Source organism: Chiloscyllium punctatum, chromosome 19 (genome assembly GCF_047496795.1).
Source record: "Chiloscyllium punctatum isolate Juve2018m chromosome 19, sChiPun1.3, whole genome shotgun sequence".
NCBI classification, from domain to species: domain Eukaryota; kingdom Metazoa; phylum Chordata; class Chondrichthyes; order Orectolobiformes; family Hemiscylliidae; genus Chiloscyllium; species Chiloscyllium punctatum.
Window position 1 is genome coordinate 98,037,450 of NC_092757.1, and position 22,227 is coordinate 98,059,676.

The 22,227-nt window shown below is 48.4% G+C and overlaps 1 protein-coding gene across 1 annotated transcript in view; it reads left to right on the plus strand.

Annotated features, from left to right (window-relative positions):
* LOC140491253 (integrin alpha-E-like) overlaps positions 1 to 22,227 on the plus strand; it is a 344,341-nt gene that overhangs the window by 169,327 nt on the left and 152,787 nt on the right. Inside the window, exon 20 of the mRNA XM_072589219.1 lies at positions 738 to 880. Coding sequence (XP_072445320.1) covers positions 738 to 880 — 143 coding nt within the window. The remainder of the gene's footprint in view (positions 1 to 737; positions 881 to 22,227) is intronic.

Genomic DNA, 22,227 nt, shown 5'->3' on the forward strand with positions numbered 1-22,227 from the left:
AATGTTAGAGGCTTCCACCTTTAATATTAGAGCCATAAGATACTATATTGAGACCAGGATTGTAATGTTAGAGATCAAGTTGAAGGTTTAGCACTGTAACATTTGGCACATTGCACCATAACATTAGCCACACAGCACTGTAATACAACCTAAATTTGTATTCCTAACTATATTAACTGCTTTCCTTTATTCATTAATCTTTTTGCCAATATAAATATTTTTCCTCCTTTACCTGTAATTTCTCTCTGACCTGGTCTTAATCTTCCTGAGATATACAAATAATAAATGTGGCGTGCATAACATTGTCTGTTAGATTTGGGAGCAACTCGGAAAGAAATACAATTTACAGAGTAATTTATGTTGTGGAGGAAATTTATGAAGCCCTGCAGTCAGACCTGTACTTATAGAAGCCACAAATAGGTTCAGTTGAACATGTTATGTCTGGCATTCAGTCTGGCCCCTTTCTAAAGAAAACAACAGGTTTTAAATTTGAGTTAATGTTTCGGATCCAGTGACCCTCTTTCAGAACAGTTCTAAAGAGGGGTCGCTGATCCAAAACTTTAACTCTGTTTTCTCTGCACAGATGCTGACAGACTTCCTGAGATTTTCCAGCTATTTCTGTTTTTGTTTCTGCTTTCCAGCATTTACAGCTCTTTTGATTTTTTAATTTAGATTTTAACTTTGCGTGATTTTTACAAGTAATGATGTTTTTAACAAACAATGATCATTCTTTACAGCTCAAGACCAGTTATCAACATTAGGACCAATGTTACATTTTTTCCGAAGCTGGTGCCTTTGTCCTTCACAACTTCCCATGAGCAAGAGAAAATTATCCAAGCTTCCGTGTGTTTTACTGCTCAATCAAAATTTGCATCATTAGGTAATGCCTCAATGATAGTAAAATGTAGACTCTAATGTCAGCATCACCATTATCTGGTATTCTACATATCTCATTGTAGCCAAAGAATCACTTTCAATAGTTTCACTTTTTTGCTCTTACACTGTTACTTCTGGTATTCCATTGATCAATTGTTGGTCCCTTCCTATTTCTTTGTCCATTGGCAACATCTTTAATAGGCATAATGTTTGTTTTCATATGTGCGCTGATGATAATCAGCTCTATCTCACCATGACCTCGCTTGACTCCTGTGTTATTGCTTCGCCAACCTCTAATACTGGATGAACAGAAATTTCTTGCAGCTAACTCTTAGGAAAATTCGTCATAAAGTCACAGTTGTACAGCATAGAAATAGATCCTTCGGTCCAACTTGTCCATGCCGACAAAGTATCGCAAACTTAACTAGTCCAATTTGCCTGCATTTGGACCATATCCCACAAAATCTTTTCTATTCCTGTACCTTACAACATTTAAAAAGACATTTGGTAATTATTTGTATCTACTGCTTCCTCTGACAGCTCTTTCCATATACTCCCAACCCCTTGTGTGAAAAGATTGCCCCTCAGTTCCCTTTTAAACCTTTCCCCCCTCCCCTTTAAACTCATGCCCTTTTAGTTTTGAATGTCCCCAACCTAGGAAAAAGACCTTGGCTATTCATCATACCCATGCTCCTCATGATTTCATAAACCTCGATAAGATCACCCCTCAGCCTCCAATGTTCTGAGGAAATTGGATGAGAAGTTAGGAGGCAAAGTTGGTAAGTTTGCAGATGACACCAAAATTAATGGTATAGTGGATGGTGAAGAAGGCTGTATAAGATTACAAAGAGGTCTTAATCAATTGGGTCAATGGATTGAGGAATGGCAGACAGAGTATAATATGGATAAATGTGAGGTATTGCCTTTTAATAAAACAAACAAAGGCAGGACTAATATAATTAATGGTAGGGCCCTGGGTAGTGTTGTACAACAAGGAGAAAGTGAGGACTGCAGATGCTGGAGATCAGAGCTAAAAAAATGTGTTGCTGGAAAAGCAACAGAGACCTAGGGGTTCAGGTACATAGTTCTTTGAAATTTGCATCACAGATAGACAGGATGGTTAAGAAGGCATTTAGCACACTTGCCTTCATTGCTCAGACCTTTTGAATATAGTAGTTGGGGGCACGTTATGTTGAGGTTTGATAGGACATTGGTGAGGCCTCTTTTGGCACTGTGTGCAGTTCTGCTTGTCCTACAATTAGAAGAATATTATTAAACTGAAGAGGGTTTAGAAAAGATTTATCAGGATATTGCCAGGAATGGAGTGTTTGAGATATAAAAACAGACTGAAAGATTGGAACTTGTTTCACAGGAAGGTTGGAGGTTGAGGGATGACCTTATTAAGGCTTATCTATGCACCCCACCATTTTATAAGATGAACGATAAGGATCATTTCCCTAGGGTGGGGGAAGTTCAAAACTAGGCATATTTTTAAGGTTAGAGGAGAAAGAATTAAAGAAATGAGGAGCAACTTTTTTTACAGTGGTTCGCAAGTTTTGAGAAGATTTGTAGCTCAGGTTGAGGTTCTGGATGTAGGTTTGCTCATTGAATTGAAAGGTTCATGTGTGCAATGAACTTTCAGAAAGTGATGGATGCAGGCATAGTTACAATATTTAAAAGACATTTAAATATGTTCATGAATAGGAAAGGTTTAGAGATATGAGCTAAGAGCAGGAAGATGGGACTAACTTAGTTTGGGAACATTGACAGTGTGTATTGTTTGGACCAAAGAGTTTGTTTCCATACTGTATAACTCTGTAAACTAATTAGTCCCAGTCTATCCAGCCTGTCCTTATAACTCAAACATTCTAGTCCTGGCAACATCCTTGTAACTTTTACCTGCACCCTTTCTAGTTTGTTGTGTATTCCCTATTCCTGTTTGACCTCCCCTAAATGCATTAACACTCATTTTTATCAGAGTTGAACCTCATCTGCCACTTTCCTACCCACTCTACCAACTCATCGGTACAATTTTGCAGCTTAAACCCATCTCTACATTATTCAAAACATGGCCAATTTTTGTATCATCTATAAATTGTGCTCCTACCCATTCAAGTCCAAATTGTTAATGTTTGAAACAAATGGCAGGCACCCAAGATAGCTCTGTGGAACATCACTTAGAACATAGACCCGTTCCTTTGGTACTTCTCTTTCAGCTCAATGTTGTGCCAAACATGAAGCCAAACTAAACTAAATCCTTCTGCCTGCCTTAGGTCCATATTCCTCCATTCCTTGCATATCCATGTGGCTTATCTAAAAGTCCCTTAAATGTATCTGCCTCCCTCACCACCAGACTCCTACCACTCTGTAAAAAACAACATGCCCTTCACATCTCCTTTGAACTTTTCTCCTCACCTTAAATACATGCCACTTATTAGACCTTTCTAAAAACTCTGGGGAAAAGGATTCTAACCATCAACTCTATCTATACATCTCATTAATGGGGTGTAGTGTGCTCGCTGAGCTGTAGGTTTGATATCCAGACGTTTCATTACCTAGCTAGGTAACATCATCAGTGGCGACTTCCAAGTGAAGCGAAGCTGTTGTGTCCTGCTTTCTATTTATATCTTTCTCTTGGATGGGATTCCTGGGGTTCGTGGTGATGTCACTTCCTGTTCGTTTTCTGAGGGGTTGATAAATGGCATCTAGATCTATGTGTTTGTTTATGGCGTTGTGGTTGGAGTGCCAGGTCTCTAGGAATTCTCTGGCATGTCTTTGCATGGCCTGTCCCAGGATAGATGTGTTGTCCCAGTCAAAATGGTGTTTTTTTTCATCTGTGTGTAGGGTTATGAGGGAGAGGGGGTTGTGTCTTTTTGTGGCTAGCTGGTGTTCGTGTATCCTGGTGGTTAACTTTCTTCCTGTTTGTCCTACGTAGTGTTTGTGGCAGTCCTTGCATGGAATTTTGTAGATGACGTTGGTTTTGTCCATGGGTTGTACTGGGTCTTTTAAGTTTGTTAGTTTTTGTTTGGAGAGTGTTGGTGGGTTTGTGTGCTACTAGGACTTCGAGGGGTCTTAGTAGTCTGGCTATCATTTCTGAAACTTCTTTGATATATGGGAAGGTGGTTCGGGTTTCTGGCTGTGTTTGGTCTGCTTGTCGTGGTTTGTTCTTGAGGAATCTGCGCACTCTGTTTTTAGAGTATCCGTTCTTCTTGAATACGTCGTGTAGGTGGTTCTCCTCTGTTTTTTGAAGTTCGTCTGTGCTGCAGTGTGTGCTTGTTTATGGCGTTGTGGTTGGAGTGCCAGGAACAGGCCCTTTGGCCCTCCAAGCCTGAGCCGATCCAAATCTATTGCCTAAACCTGTTGCCCAATTCCTAAGCATCTGTATCCCTCTGCTCCCCACCTACTCGTGCATCTGTCCAGATGCATCTTAAATGAATTTACCGTGCCTGCCTCTACCACCTCTGCTGGCAATGCGTACCACCCTCTGTGTAAAGTACTTGCTGCGTGTATCCCCCTAAACTTTCCACCTCTCACTTCTCACCTTGAAAGCGTGACCTCTCATTATTGAATCCTTCACCCTGGGGAAAAAGCTTATCTCTGTCCACCCTGTCTATACCCTTCATGATTTTGCAGACCTCAATCAGGCCCACCCCCCACCAAATCTCCTTTTTTCTAATGAAAACAAACTCAACCTCTCTTCATAGCTCACACCTTCCATACCAGGCAACATCCTCGTAAACCTTCTCTGCACCCTCTCCAAAGTGCCCACATCCTTTTGGTAATGTGGTGACTAGAACTGTACACAGTAGTCCAAATGTGACCGAACCAATGTCTTGCACAATTTTAACATGACTTGCCAGCTCTTATACTCAATACCCCATCCAATAAGGCAAGCATACTATATGACTACTTGACCACTCTATCCTCCTGTGCAGCAATCTTCAGGGTACAATGGACCTGCACTCCCAGAACTCTCTGCCCATCAACTTTTCCCAAGGCTCTTCCGTTCATTGTATAATTCGCTCTAGAATTAGTCTTGCCTAAATGCATCACCTCACATTTGTCTGGATTGAAATCCACCTGCCACTTTTCCACCCAACTCTCCAGTTTATCTATATCCTCCTGTATTCTTTGACAGTCCCTTTTATGCTGCCTATTTTCTAAGGATCTGCATCCCTTTGCTCCCTGCCCATTCATGTATCAGTCTAGATACATCTTAAATGACGCTATAATTCCCGCCACTATTACCTCTGCTGGCAATACATCCCAGGCACCCACCACCCTCTGTGTGAAGAATTTTCCACACAAAGCTGCCCTAAACATGTCCCCCTCACTTTGAACTTGTGACCCCTAGTAATTAAGTCCTCCACTCTGAGGGAAAATGCTTCTTGCTATCCACCCTGTCTACACGTCTCAATCAGGTTCCCCCTAACCTTTGTCTTTCCAATGAAAATAATCCTAATCTACTCAACCTCTCCTCATAACTGGCAACATTCTGGCAAACGTCCTCTGCACCCTCCAAAGCATCCACATCCTTTTGGTCATGTGGCTACCATAACTTTATGCAGTATTCCAAATGTGGCCGAACCAAAGTCTTATGCAATTGTAACATGAGCTTGTACTCAATACCCTGTCTGATGAACGAAAGCATGCTGTATGCCTTATTGACCACTCTACTGACCTATGTTGCCACCTTTAGGGAACAATGGATCTGAACACCTAGGTCTCTCTGTACATCAATTTTCCCCAGGACTTTTCCAGTTACTGTATAGTTTGCTCTAGAATTGGACCTTCCCAAATGCATCACCTCACCTCACATTTGAAATGCATCTGCCGTTTCTCTGCCCAACTCTCCAATCGATCTATATTCTGCTGTATTCTCTGACAGTCCCCTTCACTATCTGCTACTCAACCAATCTTTGTGTCTCAATACAGTCACATAGATGGATTAACTCCAGGAAAGGTGAGAGATGTAGACAGCTAGTGCAAGAGTCTTTTGTGGCTATACACATTTCAAACAGATATGCTGTTTTGGAAAATGTAGGGGGTGATGGATTCTCAGGGGAACGTAGCACAAACAACCAAGTTTCTCGTAGTGAGACTGGCTCCAATGCAACGAGGGGTAGGTCGGGTTCCAAGAAATAAATTGTTTTAGGGGATCCTCTAGTCTGAGGTACAGACAGACGTTTCTGTGGCCAGCAGCGAAAAATCAGAATGGTGTGTTGCTTCCCTGGTGCCAGGATCAAGGTTGTCTCAGAGGGTGCAGAATGTTCTGATGGGGGAGAGGAGCCAGCAAGAGGTCACTGTCCACATTAGAACCAATGACATAGGAAGGGAAAAGGTTGAGATTCTGAAAGGAGATTACAGAGAGTTAGGCAGGAATTTAAAAAGGAGGTCCTTGAGAGTAGCACTATCTAGATTACTCCTGGTGCTACGAACGAGTGAGGGCAGGAATAGGAGGGTAGAGCAGATGAATGCATGGCTGAGGAGCTTGTATATGGGAGAAGGATTCACATTTTTTGGATCATTGGAATCTCTTTTGGGGTAGAAGTGATCTGTACAAGAAGGGCGGATTGCACCTGTATTGGAAGGGGACTAATATACTGGCATGGAAATTTGCTAGAGCTGCTTGGGACGATTTAAACTATTAAGGTGGTGGGGTGGGACCCATGGAGATGGTGAGGAAAGAGGTCAATCTGAGACTGGTACAGCTGAGAACAGAAGTGAGTCAAACAGTCAGGGCAGGCAGGAACAAGGTAGGAATAATAAATTAAACTGCATTTATTTCAATGCAAGGGGCCTAACAGGGAAGGCAGATGAACTCAGGGCATGGTTAAGAACATGGGACTGGGATATCATAGCAATTACAGAAACATGGCTCAGGGATGGGCAGGACTGGCAGCTTAATGTTCCAGGATACAAATACAACAGGATGGATAGAAAGGGAGGCAAGAGGAGGGGGAGTGGTGTTTTTGATAAGGGAGAGCATTACAGCTGTGCTGAGGGAGGATATTCCTGGAAATACATCCAGGGAAGTTATTTGGATGGAACTGAGAAATAAGAAAGGGATGATCACCTTATTGGGATTGTATTATAGACCTCCGAAGAGTCAGAGGGAAATTGAGAAAAAACTTGTAAGGAGATCTCAGCTATCTGTAAGAATAACAGGGTGGTTATGGTAGGGGATTTTAACTTTCCAAACAAAACTTGACCTACTCTTGGGAAATAAGGCAGGGCAGGTGACTGAGGTCAGTGGGGGAGCATTTTGGGACCAGTGACCATAATTCTATTAGTTTCAAATAGTGAATGGAAAAGGATAGACCACATCTAAAAGTTGAAGTTCTAAATTGGAGAAAGGCCAATTTTGATGGTATTAGGCAAGAACTTTCAAAAGCTGATTGGAGGCAGATGTTCGCAGGTAAAGGGACGGCTAGAAAATGGGAAGTCTTCAGAAATGAGATAACGACAATCCAGAGAAAGTCTACTCCTGTCAGGGTGAAAGGGAAGGCTGATAGGTATAGGGAATGCTGGAAAACTAAGGAAATTGAGGGTTTGGTTAAGAAAAAGAAGGAAGCATATGTCAGGTATAGACAGGATAGATCGGGTGAATCCTTAGAGTATTCAGGCAGTAGGAGTATACTTAAGAGGGAAATCAGGAGGGCAAGAAGGGGACATGAGATCGCTTTGACAAATAGAATTAAGGAGAATCCAAAGAGTTTTTACAAATATATTAAGGATTGTAGGGAATCTAATCTAAATCTTAAAAAAAAAGGTAACTAGGAAGAGGATGGGCACCTCAAAGATCAGTAAGGCAGCCTTTGTGTAGAGCCGCAGAAAATAGGTGAGATACTAAACGAGTATTTTGCATCGGTATTTCCTATGGAGAAGGATGTGGAAGATATAGACTGTAGGGAAATAGATGGTGACATCTTGCAAAATGTCCATGTTACAGAGGAGGAAATACTGGATGTCTTGAAAAGTATAAAGGTGGATAAATCCCCAGGACCTGATCAGGTGTACCCTAGAGCTCTGTGGGAAGCTAGAGAAGTTATTGCTGTGCCTCTTGCTGAGATATTTGTATCATCGATAGTCACAGGTGAGATGCCGGAAGACTGGAGGTTGGCAAACATGGTGCCACTGTTTAAGAAAGGTGGTAATGACAAGCTAGGGAACTATAGACCAGTGAGCCTGACCTCGGTGGTGGGCAAGTTGTTGGAGGGAATCCTGAAGGACAGAATGTACATGTATTTGGAAATGCAAAGACTGATTAGGGATAGTCAACATGGCTTTATGCGTGGGAAATCATGTCTCTTAAACTTGATTGATTTTGATTTTTTTGAGGAAGTAACAGAGGATTGATGAGGGCAGAGCAGTAGATATGACCTATGTGGACTTCAGTAAGGCATTTGATCAGGTTCCCCATGGGAGAGTGATTAGCAAGGTTAGATCTCACGGAATACAGGGAGAACTAGCCATTTGGATACAGAACTGGCTCAAAGGTAGAAGGCAGAGGGTGGTGGTGGAGGGTTGTTTTTCAGACTGGAGGTCTGTGACCAGTGGAGTGCCACAAGGATCGGTGCTGGGTCCTCTACATTTTGTCATTTACATAAATGATTTGGATGCGAGCATAAGAGGTACAGTTAGTAAGTTTGCAGATGACACCAAAATTGGAGGTGTGGACAGCGAAGATGGTTACCTCAGATTACAACAGGATCTGGACCAGATGGGCCAATGGGCTGAGAAGTGGCAGATGGAATTTAATTCAGATAAATGTGAGGTGCTGCATTTTGGGAAAGCAAATCTTAGCAGGATTTATACGCTTAATGGTAAGGTCCTAGGGAGTGTTGCTGAACAAAGAGACCTTGGAGTGCAGGTTCATAGCTCCTTGAAAGTGGAGTTGCAGATAGATAGGATAGTGAAGAAGGTATTTGATATGTTTTTTTATTGGTCAGAGTATTGAGTACAGGAGTTGGGAGGTCATGTTGCGGCTGTACAGGCCACTGTTGGAATATTGCGTGCAATTCTTGTCTCCTTCCTATTGGAAAGATGTTGTGAAACTTGAAAGGGTTCAGAAAAGATTTACAAGGATGTTGCCAGGGTTGGAGGATTTGAGCTATAGGGAGAAGCTGAACAGGCTGGGGCTGTTTTCCCTAGAGTGTCGGAGACTGAGGGGTGATCTTATAGAGGTTCATAAGATCATGAGGGGCATGGGTAGGGTAAATAGACAAAGTCTTTTCCCTGGGGTCGGGGAGTCCAGAACTAGAGGGCATAGGTTTAGGGTGAGAGGGGAAAGTTTTATAAAAGAGACCCAAGGGGCAACTTTTTCACGCAGAGGGTGGTGTGTGTATGGAACGAGCTGCCAGAGGAAGTGGTGGAGGCTCTTACAATTGCAACATTTAAAAGGCATTTGGATGGGTATATGAATAGGAAGGGTTTGGAGGGATATGGGACGGGTGCTGGTAGGTAGGACTAGATTGGGTTGGAATATCTGGTCGGCATGGACAGGCCCGAAGGGTCTGTTTCCATACTGTACATCTCTGACTCTAATTGCAGATTCCCTCCCCAGAGCCTATTTTAGAGGGAACATTTGTCATGTGTGTGATGTCCTGTCAAAGGCTTTCTCATAGTCTCTGAGGCAATTGTCCATTCCCGTGACCTGCACATAGGCCATCGTATCCCTGAGGAGTGCGAGACTCTCAGCGATCTTCCTGTCTGGTACAGCACAGGTTTGGTCAGGGTTAATCACCGATCCCAGAACAGACCTGACCTGGTTGGCAATGGCCTTGACAAGATTTTGTCATCCACATTTTAACAGTGAGATTAGTCGCCAACTTCCACCCTCTTCCCCCTTCTGCTTGTAGATGAGGGTGATGATGCCTTTCCTCATGGTACCTGCCCAAAGCATGCTGATGCACCTCCAGCAGGTCCTGGCCAATTAAGTGCCATAGAGCAGAATAGAAGTTGACTGGTAAGCCATCACTTCCGGGAGTTTTATTCTTTTCAAAGGACTCAAGGGCCTTGATTAGATCATCCAGAGATAGCGGCTGGTCCAGCCTCTCCCGTGTGCTGTCGTCTAACACCTTCATGGTAGAGAACAGGAATGACTGGGAGGCCATGCTGTCAGTGGGCTTCATGTTATACAGACTGGCATAGAAGGATTTGTTGATCCTCATGCTGTCAGCCTGAGATGATCTTACCGAGCCCTCTTCTTTCTTCAGGCTGCTGAGCATGGAGCTCTCCTTGTGCATCTTCTGGAAGAAAATACGTGAGCACGTCTTGTCCTGCTCCAAGGAGCGGACCCTGGACGTGAAGATTATCTTGTAGGCCATCAAGGCGAAGAGCAAGGCTTGCTGGCCCTTCGTCTGGAGGTCCTCCATGACATCCACCCCCATCATCTGCAGCAGGAGCAACTTCTGTATACTTTCCTGGAGTTTGGACAGTTTTCCCCGCTCTCTGTCACCTTCTGAACACCTTTAAAGATGAAGAACCTTTTGATGTTCCCTCTTGTTTCCCACCTGTTCACTGGAGACTCAGAGGAGCTTCATGGTTCTCCAACCTGCATAATCCCTCTTGCGTTCCTCTCTGTTTTCTAGGGTCAACAACTTTGTGTTCAGTTTCCACGTTCTCTTGCTAGCCTGCTGCTCGTCCCGTAGGTGACAGCTGTGCAGAAAGAGGCAGTGGTCAGAGAAGAACACTGGCTTAACTGGATCTGACCGTGAAATCTCAGGACACAAACAGGTAATCTATCCTTGAGCAGATGGACCCGTCTGCCTGTCGCCAGGTGTATCTACGCTGCACTCCATCTGCAGGGCTGCTGAGGAAGTCATGCAGCTTGGCGTCTTTGATGGTTTCCATCAGGACCCTGGATGTGGCATCTAGTTTACTCTGCCTCCACAACTGGCTGCCGTCTGTTCCATTCCAATCCATCTTTCCTTCTGGGTGCTGCCTGGTTCCGTTCTGCTGCTGGACGGTGGTACCTTGCTGATCTTTGGGGGCCTACTGCTCACATTGCCACCTCTGGCCATTGATCATTCGTGGTGCCCTTGGGCAGTCCTTATACATTTGTAGGGAACAGGCCACAAGTTAAAGCTTTTGGACTCCTTCCAGCACTTGATCAGGTGACTCGTCGGTTTGCAGTTCCTACATATGGTCACCTTACAGTTCGCTGCCATGTGTCCTTCCCTCCCACAGGTTTGGTATACTCTAGGCTGCCCTGCAGATGTCAGGTAGCTCCTGCTCCCTCCAATTGTGGAGCTGGAGGGTGGGTGGAGGATATTCCCACTGGAAACCACCCTCAGGGTCACCTTGACCTGCTGCTTCCCGGGGCAGATTCTGAACAGGTCCACAAAATCAGTGCTGTCTCCTTCCACCTGCACATACCTTCCCAGGAAGGTCAGGACATCAGCTGCTCGGATGTGGGTTTTGTACATATGGATTGTAACAACCTGACTCCTCTATGCAAGAAGAACACACAACAGCATTGCAGACAGGTTGGAGAACAGAACCTCCCCTTCTTTCTCCTTGAACACCTTCAGGAGCTGCTCCCACTACTTCACGCTCCTGAAGGTCACATCAAAATACCCAGTGCTGGGGAAATCCTGCAGACAGGCAGAAGTGGTTACTGCAGATGCTGATGATTAGAGTCAAGATTAGGCCTTTGGGCTTTTGCCCGATTTTTTTTCCAGCTCCTCAAATGCTGCCTGATCTGCTGTGCTTTTCCAGCACCTCTTAAATCCTGCAGGATGTCTTTTTTTTATTTCAAAAATATACTTTATTCATAAAATATTTTGTACAATTGGTCATGCCATACATACATTCCATTTCTTTGCATACAGACATCAGAATTAATCATTTGTGTATATACAGGTCTGTACGTTTGTCATCCATATGTTTAGCTGAGGTGCCAGCAGAGCCCACTTACTGTGTGGGCCCCCTGTTCTTCTTTGGCAGGCAGACGTTACACGGTGGTCTTTCCCCACCGCGCCTTGGCAGCTGCCCCAAGCTTCAGTCCGTCCCTCAACACTTAGTCCTGGACCTTGGAATGTGCCAGTCTGCAACACTTAGTTGGCGACAGCTCTTTCAGCTGGAAGATCAACAGGTTTCGGACAGACCAAAGAGCATCTTTGACCGAGTTGCTGATCCTCCAGGCACAGTTGATGTTCGTCTCGGTGTGTGTCCCAGGGAACAGACCGTAGTCCCGCGTAGTCGCACGGAGTCCCGCGTCTTGTAGCTGCTCGGGACGAACCTCGACAAGCACCACTGCTTTCCTCTCCAGACTTCCTTTGCGTAGGCACATTCCAGAAGGAGGTGTGTGACAGTTTCGTCCCCCCCGCAGCCACTTCGAGGGCAGCGTGCGGTGCGGCAGAGAGTCCAGGCGTGCATAAAGGATCTCACAGGCAGAGCCCTTCTCACCACCAGCCAAGCCACGTCTTGGTGCTTGTTGGAAAGTTCTGGCGATGAGGCATTCTGCCAAATGGCTTTGATAGTCTGTTCAGGGAACCGCTCGACAGGATCTGCCCTCTCCTTTTCCCGAAGGGTCTCAAGGACGCTACGTGCTGACCACTTCCTGATGGACTTGTGGTCAAAGGTGTTTTTCCTCATAAATTTCTCCACGAAGGACAGGTGATACGGAATGGTCCAACTACTCTGAGCACTCCGCGGCAGCGGGGCCAGGCCCATCCTTCGCAACACCGGGGACAGGTAGAACCTCAGTACGTAGTGACACTTGGTGTTTGCGTACCGGGGATCCACGCACAGCTTGATGCAGCCACACACAAAGGTGGCCATCAGGGTGAGGGTGGCATTGGGTGTGTTTTTTTTCCCCCCGTTTCCCAGATCTTTATACATCCAGGCCCTTTGGACCCGGTCCATCTTTGATCTCCATATAAAATGGAAGCTGGCTTGGGTAACTGTGACAGCACAGGTCCTGGGAATAGTCCAGACCTGTGCCACATATATCAACACTGACAGTGCCTCACACCTGATTATCAGGTTTTTACCCACTATAGAAAGCTTCCATCTGCCCAGTTTATGCCTCACTTTCCTGATACGTTCCTCCCAAGACTTGGCGCACACCCCAGCCCCTCCAAACCAAATACCCAGCACCTTCAGGTGGTCAATCCTGATGGGAAGGGGATGGAGGATTGGTTGGCCCAGTTCCTGAAGAGCATAGCCTCCCTCTTGCTTTGGTTGACCTTGGCTCCAAAGGCCCCTTTGAACTGGTCACATATGCACATGAGTCTGTGCATGGACAGTGGTTCCGAGCAGAAAACAGTGACATCATCCATGTACAGGGAGGCCTTAACCTGCAGGCCCCCGCTGCCAGGAATAGTCACCCCTCTCAGGTTCGCATCCTTCCTGATGGATTCGGCAAATGGCTCTATGCAACACACAAACAAGGCGGGTGAGAGGGGGCATCCCTGCCTGACTCCAGATCTTACAGGGAAGCTATCTGATTCCCACCCATTGATTGAGACTGCACTGACAATGTTGGTGTAGAGCAGTCTGATCCAATTTCCGATTCCCTCCCCAAAGCCCATTTTGGAGAGGACATCCCTCATATATGTATGCGATATCCTGTCAAAGGCTTTCTCCTGGTCCAGGCTGATGAGGCAGGTGTCCATCCCCCTGTCCTGCACGTAGGCGATCGTATCCCTGAGGAGTGCGAGACTCTCGGAGATCTTCCTGCCCAGTACAGCACAAGTTTGGTCCAGGTGGATCACCGATCCCAGAGCAGACCTGACCCGGTTGGTTTTGACCTTTGACAAGATTTTGTAGTCTGCATTTAACAGTGAGATCGGTCTCCAATTTCTAATTTCCTCCCTCTTCCCCTTCCGCTTGTAGACGAGGGTGATGATGCCTTTCCTCATGGATTCACTCATGGTACCTGCCCGAAGCATACTGACATACACCTCTAGCAGGTCCTGGCCGATCAAGTCCCAAAGAGCGGAATAAACCTCGACCGGTAAGCCGTCGCTTCCGGGAGTTTTATTCTTTTCGAAGGACTCGAGGGCCTTGGTCAGTTCATCCAGAGATAGCGGCTGGTCCAGCCTCTCTCGTGTTCCGTCATCTAGGACCTTCGTGATAGAGGACAGGAACGACTGGGAGGCCGCGCTGTCGGTTGGCTTCGAGTCATACAGGCTGGCGTAGAAGGACTTGCTGATCCTCATAACGTCAGCCTGAGATGACGTTACCGAGCCATCTTCTTTCTTCAGGCTGCTGAGCACGGAGCTCTCTTTGTGCACCTTCTGGAAGAAGAAACATGAGCACGTCTCGTCCTGCTCCACCGAGCGGACCCTGGACCGGAAGATTATCCTGGAGGCCTCCGAGGCAAAGAGCGAGGCTTGCTGGCCCTTCACCTCCTTGAGGTCCTCCGTGACATCGACCCCCATCGTCTGCAGCAGGAGCAGGTTCTGCATACTTTCCTGGAGCTGGGACAGTTTTCCCCGCCTCTCTCTCGCCTCCTGGACACCTTTGAGGATAAAGAGCCTCTTGATGTTCCCTTTTACCGTTTCCCACCAGTCCGCTGGAGACTCAAAGAGGGGCTTCACCGTTCTCCAACCTGCGTAATCCCTCTTGAGCTCTTCGATGTTTCCCGGGGTCAACAGCTTAGTGTTCAGTTTCCACGTTCCCTTGCCCACCCGCTGTTCGTCCTGTAGGTGACAGTCGGCCAGCAGGAGGCAGTGGTCAGAGAAGAACACCGGCTTGACGTCGGTGGATCTGACCGAGAGCGTTCGGGACACAAACAGGTAATCTATCCTTGAGCGGATAGACCCGTCTGCCCGTGACCAGGTGTATCTACGCTGCGCTCCATCTGCAGGGGCGCTGAAGACGTCGTGCAGCTTGGCGTCTTTGACCGTTTCCATCAGGGCCCTGGACGTAGCGTCCGGTTTACTGTCCCCCCCGCCGGATCGTCCATCTGCATCAATGATGCAGTTGAAGTCTCCGGCCAGAATGACCGGCCTGGACGTAGCCAGCAGCAGTGGAAGCTGTTGCAGGACGGCCAACCGTTCACTCTTACCCACTGGGGCGTACACGTTGATTAGTCTCGCGGGAGCGTTTCTGTATTTAACGTCCGCGACGAGGAGGTGCCCGCCCACCACCTCCTTAACCTCGGAGATGGTGAAGTTGCCTCCCCGCAACAGGATACCCAGGCCGGAGGCGCGGCTATCGTTGCCTCCCGACCACACTGACGGCCCGTGGGCCCACAAGCTCGACCATCTCCTGTAACTGCTGAGGTGCGGTATCCCACACTCCTGCACAAACAGGATATCGGCTTTGACGTTGGCCAGGAAGGCCAGCGTTGAAACACATCGCGTAGCCGATTTAATGCTACGCACATTTATGCTGGCAATTTTAAACCCCATTTTACCAGTTTATGGGGTTACCAGTGTCCATTTTCTTCTGGTCTTGCTCCAGTGGGGTAGCTGCGTGCATCCCCGTGGTGACGGCAAACTGCTGGACCTTCCCAGGGCTGAGGTAGTTGTCCAGCTCCACACTGGAGTCATTTCCCCGCTCTGGTGTCATCGTGTCAGACCCAGGGTCCATATCGCCCCGTTCTCCATCTGACAGCAGGGCTGTCACTGGGACGCTGCTCCCAGTTACCTGGAGCTGTGGGCCGGTGGGTACCCCTTGGTTCTCACCGGGTAGGGGGAGGCCTTCACCCATCCCCTCAGAGGGATCGACTTTTCCTTCTTGGGCGGTGCTGCCCTCCTTTCTCCCCACGGCGCTCTGCCTCTTCCTCCGGAGGCGACCCTTCTTGCGCCCGTCCTCACCCTCGGAGGAGCTGCCTGTATCCTCCTCTTGGAGGTGTCTCTTCCCCCTTCGCTTGGTGGCTTTGGGGCCCTCGAGAGGTTTCCTCTTCCTGTTTTTGACGATAATCCACTGCTCTGCCTCCTTTGATCCCTCCTCTTCCATTTCCTCCGTCTGTCTTGCAGGAGCTTGGGTCGGCTGCTGCATCTCCCCGCTGTCTGCCGCCTGCTCCTCTACAACCTTCCCTTCCTTCTGGGTGCCTCCAGACACCGTTCCTTTGCTGATTTGTGGTACCTCGCTGGACTTTGTCGGTCCGCGGCTCGTGTTGCCACCTCCGGCCATCTGTGCGTAGGTGGCGGCTCCTCGTCTTGGGCAGGCCTTGTACATATGGCCCACCTCTCTGCACAGGTTGCAGCTCTTTTCTTCCTGACAGTCCATAGTCAAGTGACCCTCCTGTTTGCAGTTCCTGCAGATGGTCACTTTGCAATCCACCGCCACGTGTCCCGACTTCCCGCAGGTTCGGCACACTTTCGGCTGCCCTGCATATGTCAGGTAGCCTCTGCTGCCTCCGATTGCGAAGCTCGAGGGTGGGTGGAGGATGTTCCCACTGTCATCGGCCCTCAGAGTTACCCTGACCTGCCGCTTACTGGTCCAGATCCCAAAGGGGTCGATCACATCAGTGGCTTCTCCCTCAACTTGGACGTACCTTCCCAGGAAGGTCAGGACATCAGCCGCTGGAACGTAGGGGTTGTACATATGGATTGTAACAACCCGATTCCTCTGTGCAGGAAGCACACACAATGGGGTCGCCGACAAGATGGAAAACAGCAGCTCCCCTTCCTTCTCCTTGAAGACCTTCAGGAGCTGTTCACACTGCTTCACACTTCTGAAGGTCACATCGAAGTAGCCTGCCCCAGGGAAATCCTTCAGGCAGTACACGTCCGCTTTTTTTAATTTCAAAAATATACTTTATTCATAAAATGATTTGATGGTCTGTACATTTGATCATGCCATACATATGTCCATATTTACAAACACAGATTCGAATTTATCCTTGTCATTTACAATCCTGTGCATTTTTCAATCTTGTACATATAGATATATTTGGCTGAGGCATCAGCAGAGCCCAAAAAAACGTCCGCATGGGCCCCCTGTTCTTCTTTTAGGCAGGCCGATCTTACACGGTGGTCTTTCCCCACCGCACCTTGGCGGCAGCTGCCCCAAGCTTCAGCGCGTCCCTCAGCACGTAGTCTTGGACCTTGGAATGTGCCAGTCTGCAGCACTCGGTCGGGGTCAACTCCTTCAGCTGGAAGATCAACAGGTTTCGGACTGCCCAGAGAGCATCCTTCACCGAATTGATGATCCTCCAGGCACAGTTAATGTTCGTCTCGGTGTGAGTCCCGGGGAACAGGCTGTAGAGCACGGAGTCCCGCGTCGCGGTGCTGCTCGGGACGAACCTCGACAAGCACCACTGCATTCCTCTCCAGACTTCCTCTGCATAGGCACATTCCAGAAGGAGGTGTGTGACAGTCTCGTCCCCCCTGCGCCACTTCGAGGGCAGCGTGCGGTGCGGCAGAGAGTCCGGGCGTGCATAAAGGATCTCACAGGCAGAGCCCTTCTCACCACCAGCCAAGCCACGTTTTGGTGCTTGTTGGAAAGTTCTGGCGATGAGGCATTCTGCCAAATGGCTTTGACAGTCTGCTCAGGGAACCGCTCGACAGGATCTGCCCTCTCCTTTTCCCGAAGGGTCTCAAGGACACTACGTGCTGACCACTTCCTGATGGACTTGTGGTCAAAGGTGTTTTTCCTCATAAGTTTCTCCACGAAGGACAGGTGATACGGAACGGTCCAACTACTCGGAGCACTCCGCGGCAGCGAGGCCAGGCCCATCCTTCGCAACACCGGGGACAGGTAGAACCTCAGTACGTAGTGACACTTGGTGTTTGCGTACCGGGGATCCACGCACAGCTTGATGTAGCCACACACAAAGGTGGCCATCAGGGTGAGGGTGGCATTGGGTGTGTTTTTTCCCCCATTTCACCGGTCTTTGTACATAGAGTCTCTTCGGACCCGGTCCATCTTTGATCTCCAAATGAATTGGAAGATGGCCCGGGTGACTGCGGCGGCACAGGTCCTGGGGATAGGCCAGACCTGTGCCACATATAGCAATACTGAGAGTACCTCACACCTGATGACCAGGTTTTTTCCCACGTTGGAGAGCGACCGTTGCCCCCATCTGCCTAGTTTCTGTCTCATCTTCCTGATCCACTCCTTCCAGGTCTTGGCGCACGCCCCAGCCCCCCCCCGAAACCAAATACCCAGCACCTTCAGGTGGTCAGTCCTGACGGTGAAGGGGATAGAGGATTGGTCGGCCATATACATCCGCTGCTGCAAGCGCACAACACTCCAGCAGAACTTTCTTCACAAATACTGTCCGATCCACTGGTGTGTGCTCCTCCACCTTCTTCACAGTCACCCTGACTGTGTTCTGAATGCCCTGGCCCGGGCGGCGAGTGGCTGCTGAGGCCATAGCTCAGAGGTTGGCTGGTCCCTGAATTGGCGTTAGGCCGAAGCCAGTATGAAGATCCACCAAGAGCCGGTCAGCACAACCAAACGATCCTCCAACGTCCAATCACGATCCAGCGATGGTCTCCAGCAGCTCCGACAACTCGCAACACGATCTCCGCGGTACTTCCCCCGCCAGCACGCGTCTGCTGCGTCGAACCTCCAACACTCGAGCAGAATCTCTTCCTCTGGTCCTCAGGAACGACACATATTCCGAGCCAAAAGGCCGAGAAGCCTCATCCTAGGAGCGCCACCGCACTGATCATGTCAGCTCCCCTGCCAGGTAAGTATAACTGGTTTATTCTATAACTGATTATTCGGATAATAGATTCAATGCCTCTCCTCTGGGGCTCGGAGTTTTCTGAAGTTTCCTTTTTCTTCACTATGCCTGCCTGGCTCCCCCTCTGTCTCAGGGTTTGTTTTTGTGTTAATGGACTTAGAGCATTGCTGAAGCCTCCTCCCTACCCTGCCCCATCAGTTCAATTACATTGACAGAGCGAGCACTTGCTATGTCCACTCCCCATTCAGGAGACTAGGCAGTAGCACACCATACGTGAGCCCCACCCCCCCATCTACCCCACAACGCCATCCAACCCTCCCCCCCCCCCCCCCCACCCCCCATTCATCCCCACCCACCTTCCGCACCCCCGTCCCTGATCTGCCTCCCCACCCCCCCCAACCCTGTCCAAACTCGCCCCCAGCCACCATGCACCCCCCCGACCCAGCTGGCCCACCCACCGTACGCCATGCCCCCTGTCTGACCTGGCCGCCCCGTCCCTGTTTCTCCCACCCCCTCTCTGAGGCAGCCGAGCTGGACACCAACAGTAAGACTGCTGCTGCTTTCAGGGGGTGTACTTGTGTATTTACATACACACACACACCTTTGTACTGCAACTTTTTGACAAGTTCCACCTTTGCCCTGTAGAGGACAATGTTGGAGAGATTATCTGTGGAAGGTGGGTTGAGGGAAAGCGTGGGGTCTGTGTGTGAGTGAGAGAGAGAACAGTCATTTGGAGACAGTGCCTGGTCTCCCCTCGATGTCCAGGACTGTTCTCGGCAGCATTTCAGTAAGCTGAGTTCATTTTTAATCATTTTAAACAAAAGACGTGATCAGTGTTAGAAACACCTCTTTGATGTAATGTTTCTATCCTAACATTGAGATATTCTTCGGATAATTTTTTTATTTCAAAAATTTACTTTATTCATAGAAATCTTCTGGTAGCTGTACAATTGGTGATGCCATTCATATGTATACATGTCTTTACATACAGAGAGCAGACTGAGTCATTTGTATTTACAAGTCTACATGTTAACCATCCAGCCTCCTGGTGTTTAGCTGAGCCCAAATACTGAGTGCATCCCCCACTTCTTTCTTCAGCAGGCAGACCTTATACAGTAGTCTTTCTCCACTGCGCCTTGGCAGCAGCTGCCCCAAGCTTCAGCGCGTCCCTCAGCACATAGTCCTGGACCTTGGAATGTGCCAGTCTGCAACACTCAGTTGGGGTCAACTCCTTCAGCTGGAAGACCAACAGGTTTCATGCAGACCAAAGAGCGTCTTTCACCAAGTTGATGATCCTCCAGGCACAATTGATGTTCATCTCAGTGTGCGTCCCGGGGAACAGACTGTAGATCACAGAGTCCTGTGCCACGGAGCTGCTTGGGACAAACCTCAACAAACCCCATTACATTGCTCTCTAGACTTCCTTTGCACTGGCGCATTCCAAAAGGAGGTGTGTGACAGTCTCACCCCCTCCAAAGGCACAGAGAGTCGGGCATGCATGAAGGATCTCGGGCAGAGACCTTCTCATCACCAGCCAAGCCATATCTTGGTGCTTTTTTGAAAGTTCTCGTGCTGAGGTGTTCTGCCAAATGACTTTGGCAGTCTGCCCAGGGAACTGCTCAACAGGATCCGCCCTCTCCTTTTCCCGAAAGGTCTCGTGGACACTATGTGCTGATAACTTCCTGATGGTTTTGTGGTCAAAGGGGTTTTTCTTCATAAATTTCTGCATGTAGGACAGGTGATATGGTGCATTCCGCGGCAGCGAGGCCAGGCCCATCCTTTGCAACTCCAGGGACAGGTAGAACCTCAGTACGTGGTGACACTTGGTGTTTGTGTACCAGGGATACATGCACAGCTTGATGCAGCCACATAAAAAGGTGGCCATCAGGGTGAGGTGGCATTGGGGATGTGTGTTTTTTTTTCCCTTTGCCCAGATCTTTAAATTTGTGTCCCTTCGGACACGGTCCATCTTTGATCTCCACATGAAGTGGAAGATGGCCTGGGTGACTGCTGCAGTGCAGTTTTGGGGAATAGTCCAGACCTGTGCCACAAAAAACATTGCAAGTACATCATACCTGATCACCAGGTTTAACCCATGATGGAGAGCGACCGTTGCTCCCATCTGCCCACTATCTACCTTACGTTAATGATACGCTCCTCCTAAGACTTGGTGCACACCCCAGCCCCTCCAAACCAAACCAAATAGCCAGCACCTTCAGGTGCTCAGTCCTGACGGTGAAGGGGTTAGAGGATTGGTCGGCCCAGTTCCCAAAGAGCATGGCCTCGCTCTTGCCTTGGTCCCTGAGGCCTGTTCAAATTGGTCACAGATGCACATAAGTCTATGCACGGACAGCGCATCCGCGCAGAAAACAGCAACATCATCCATTACAGGGAGGTCTTAACCTGTAGGCCCCTGCTGCCAGGAATTGTCACCCCTCTCAGGCTCGCATCCTTCTTGATGGATTCGGCAAATGACTACGCAGCACAGAAACAAGGCAGTAGAGAGAGGGCAGCCCTGCCTGACTCCAGATCTGACTGGAAAGCTGTCTAATTCCCACCCATTGATTGAGACTGCACTGACAACGTTAGTGTAGAGCAGTCAGATCGAATTGCAGATTCACTCCCCAAAGGCAATTTTGGAGAGAATGTCTCTCATGTACGCATGCAATATCCTGTCAAAGGCTTTCTCCTGGTCCAGGCTGATGAGCCAGATGTCCACCCCCCTGTCCTGCACGTGTAAGATTGTCAGTGATCTTCCTGCCCGGTACAGCGCAAGTTTGGTCAGGGTGAATCACTGATCCCAGAGCGGACCTGATCCGGTTGGCGATAACCTTTCACATGATTTTGTAATTTACATTTAGCAGCGAGATTGGTTGTCAATTTCGAATTTCCTCCCTCTCCCTCTTCTGCTTGAAGGTGAGGGTGATAATGCCTTTCCTCATGGATTTGCTCATGGTAACTGCCAGAAGCATACTGATATACACCTCTAGTAGGTCCTGGCCAATCAAGTCCCAGAGAGAAGAATAGAACTCAACTAGTCAGCTGTCACTTCCAGGAGTTTTATTCTTTTCAAAGGACTCGAGGGCCTTGGTCAGCTCATCCAGAGATAGCGGCTGGTCCATTCAGATAATTGATTTTTTTAATTTCAAAAATATACTTTATTCATAAATTAATTTGATGGTCTGTACAGTTGGTCATGCCATATATACGTAAACATTTGCATACAGAGATCAGAATTTATCATTCATAGAAACAGGTTTGTACGTTTATCAATCATATGTCCATATATTTAGCTGAGGCATCAGCGGAGCCCAAATGACTGCGTGGGCCCCCTGTTCTTCTGAGGCAGGCAGATGTTACATGGTGGTCTTTCCCCACCGCGCCTTTGCGGCAGCTGCCCTAAGCTTCAGCGCGTCCCTCAACACATAGTCCTGGACCTTGGAATGTGCCAGTCTGCAACACTCAGTCAGGGTCAACTCCTTCAGCTGGAAGATCAACAGGTTTTGGACCGCCCAGAGAGCGTCCTTCACCGAGTTGATGATCCTCCAGGCGCAGTTAATGTTCGCCTCCGTGCATCCTGGGGTAGAGCACGGAGTCCCGTGTCACGGCGCTGCTTGGGACGAACCTCGACAAACACCACTGCATTCCTCTCCAGACTTCTTCTGCATAGGCACATTCCAGAAGGAGGTGTGTGACAGTCTCGTCCCCCCGCAGCCGCTTTGAGGGCAGCGTGCGGTGCGGCTGAGAGTCTGGGC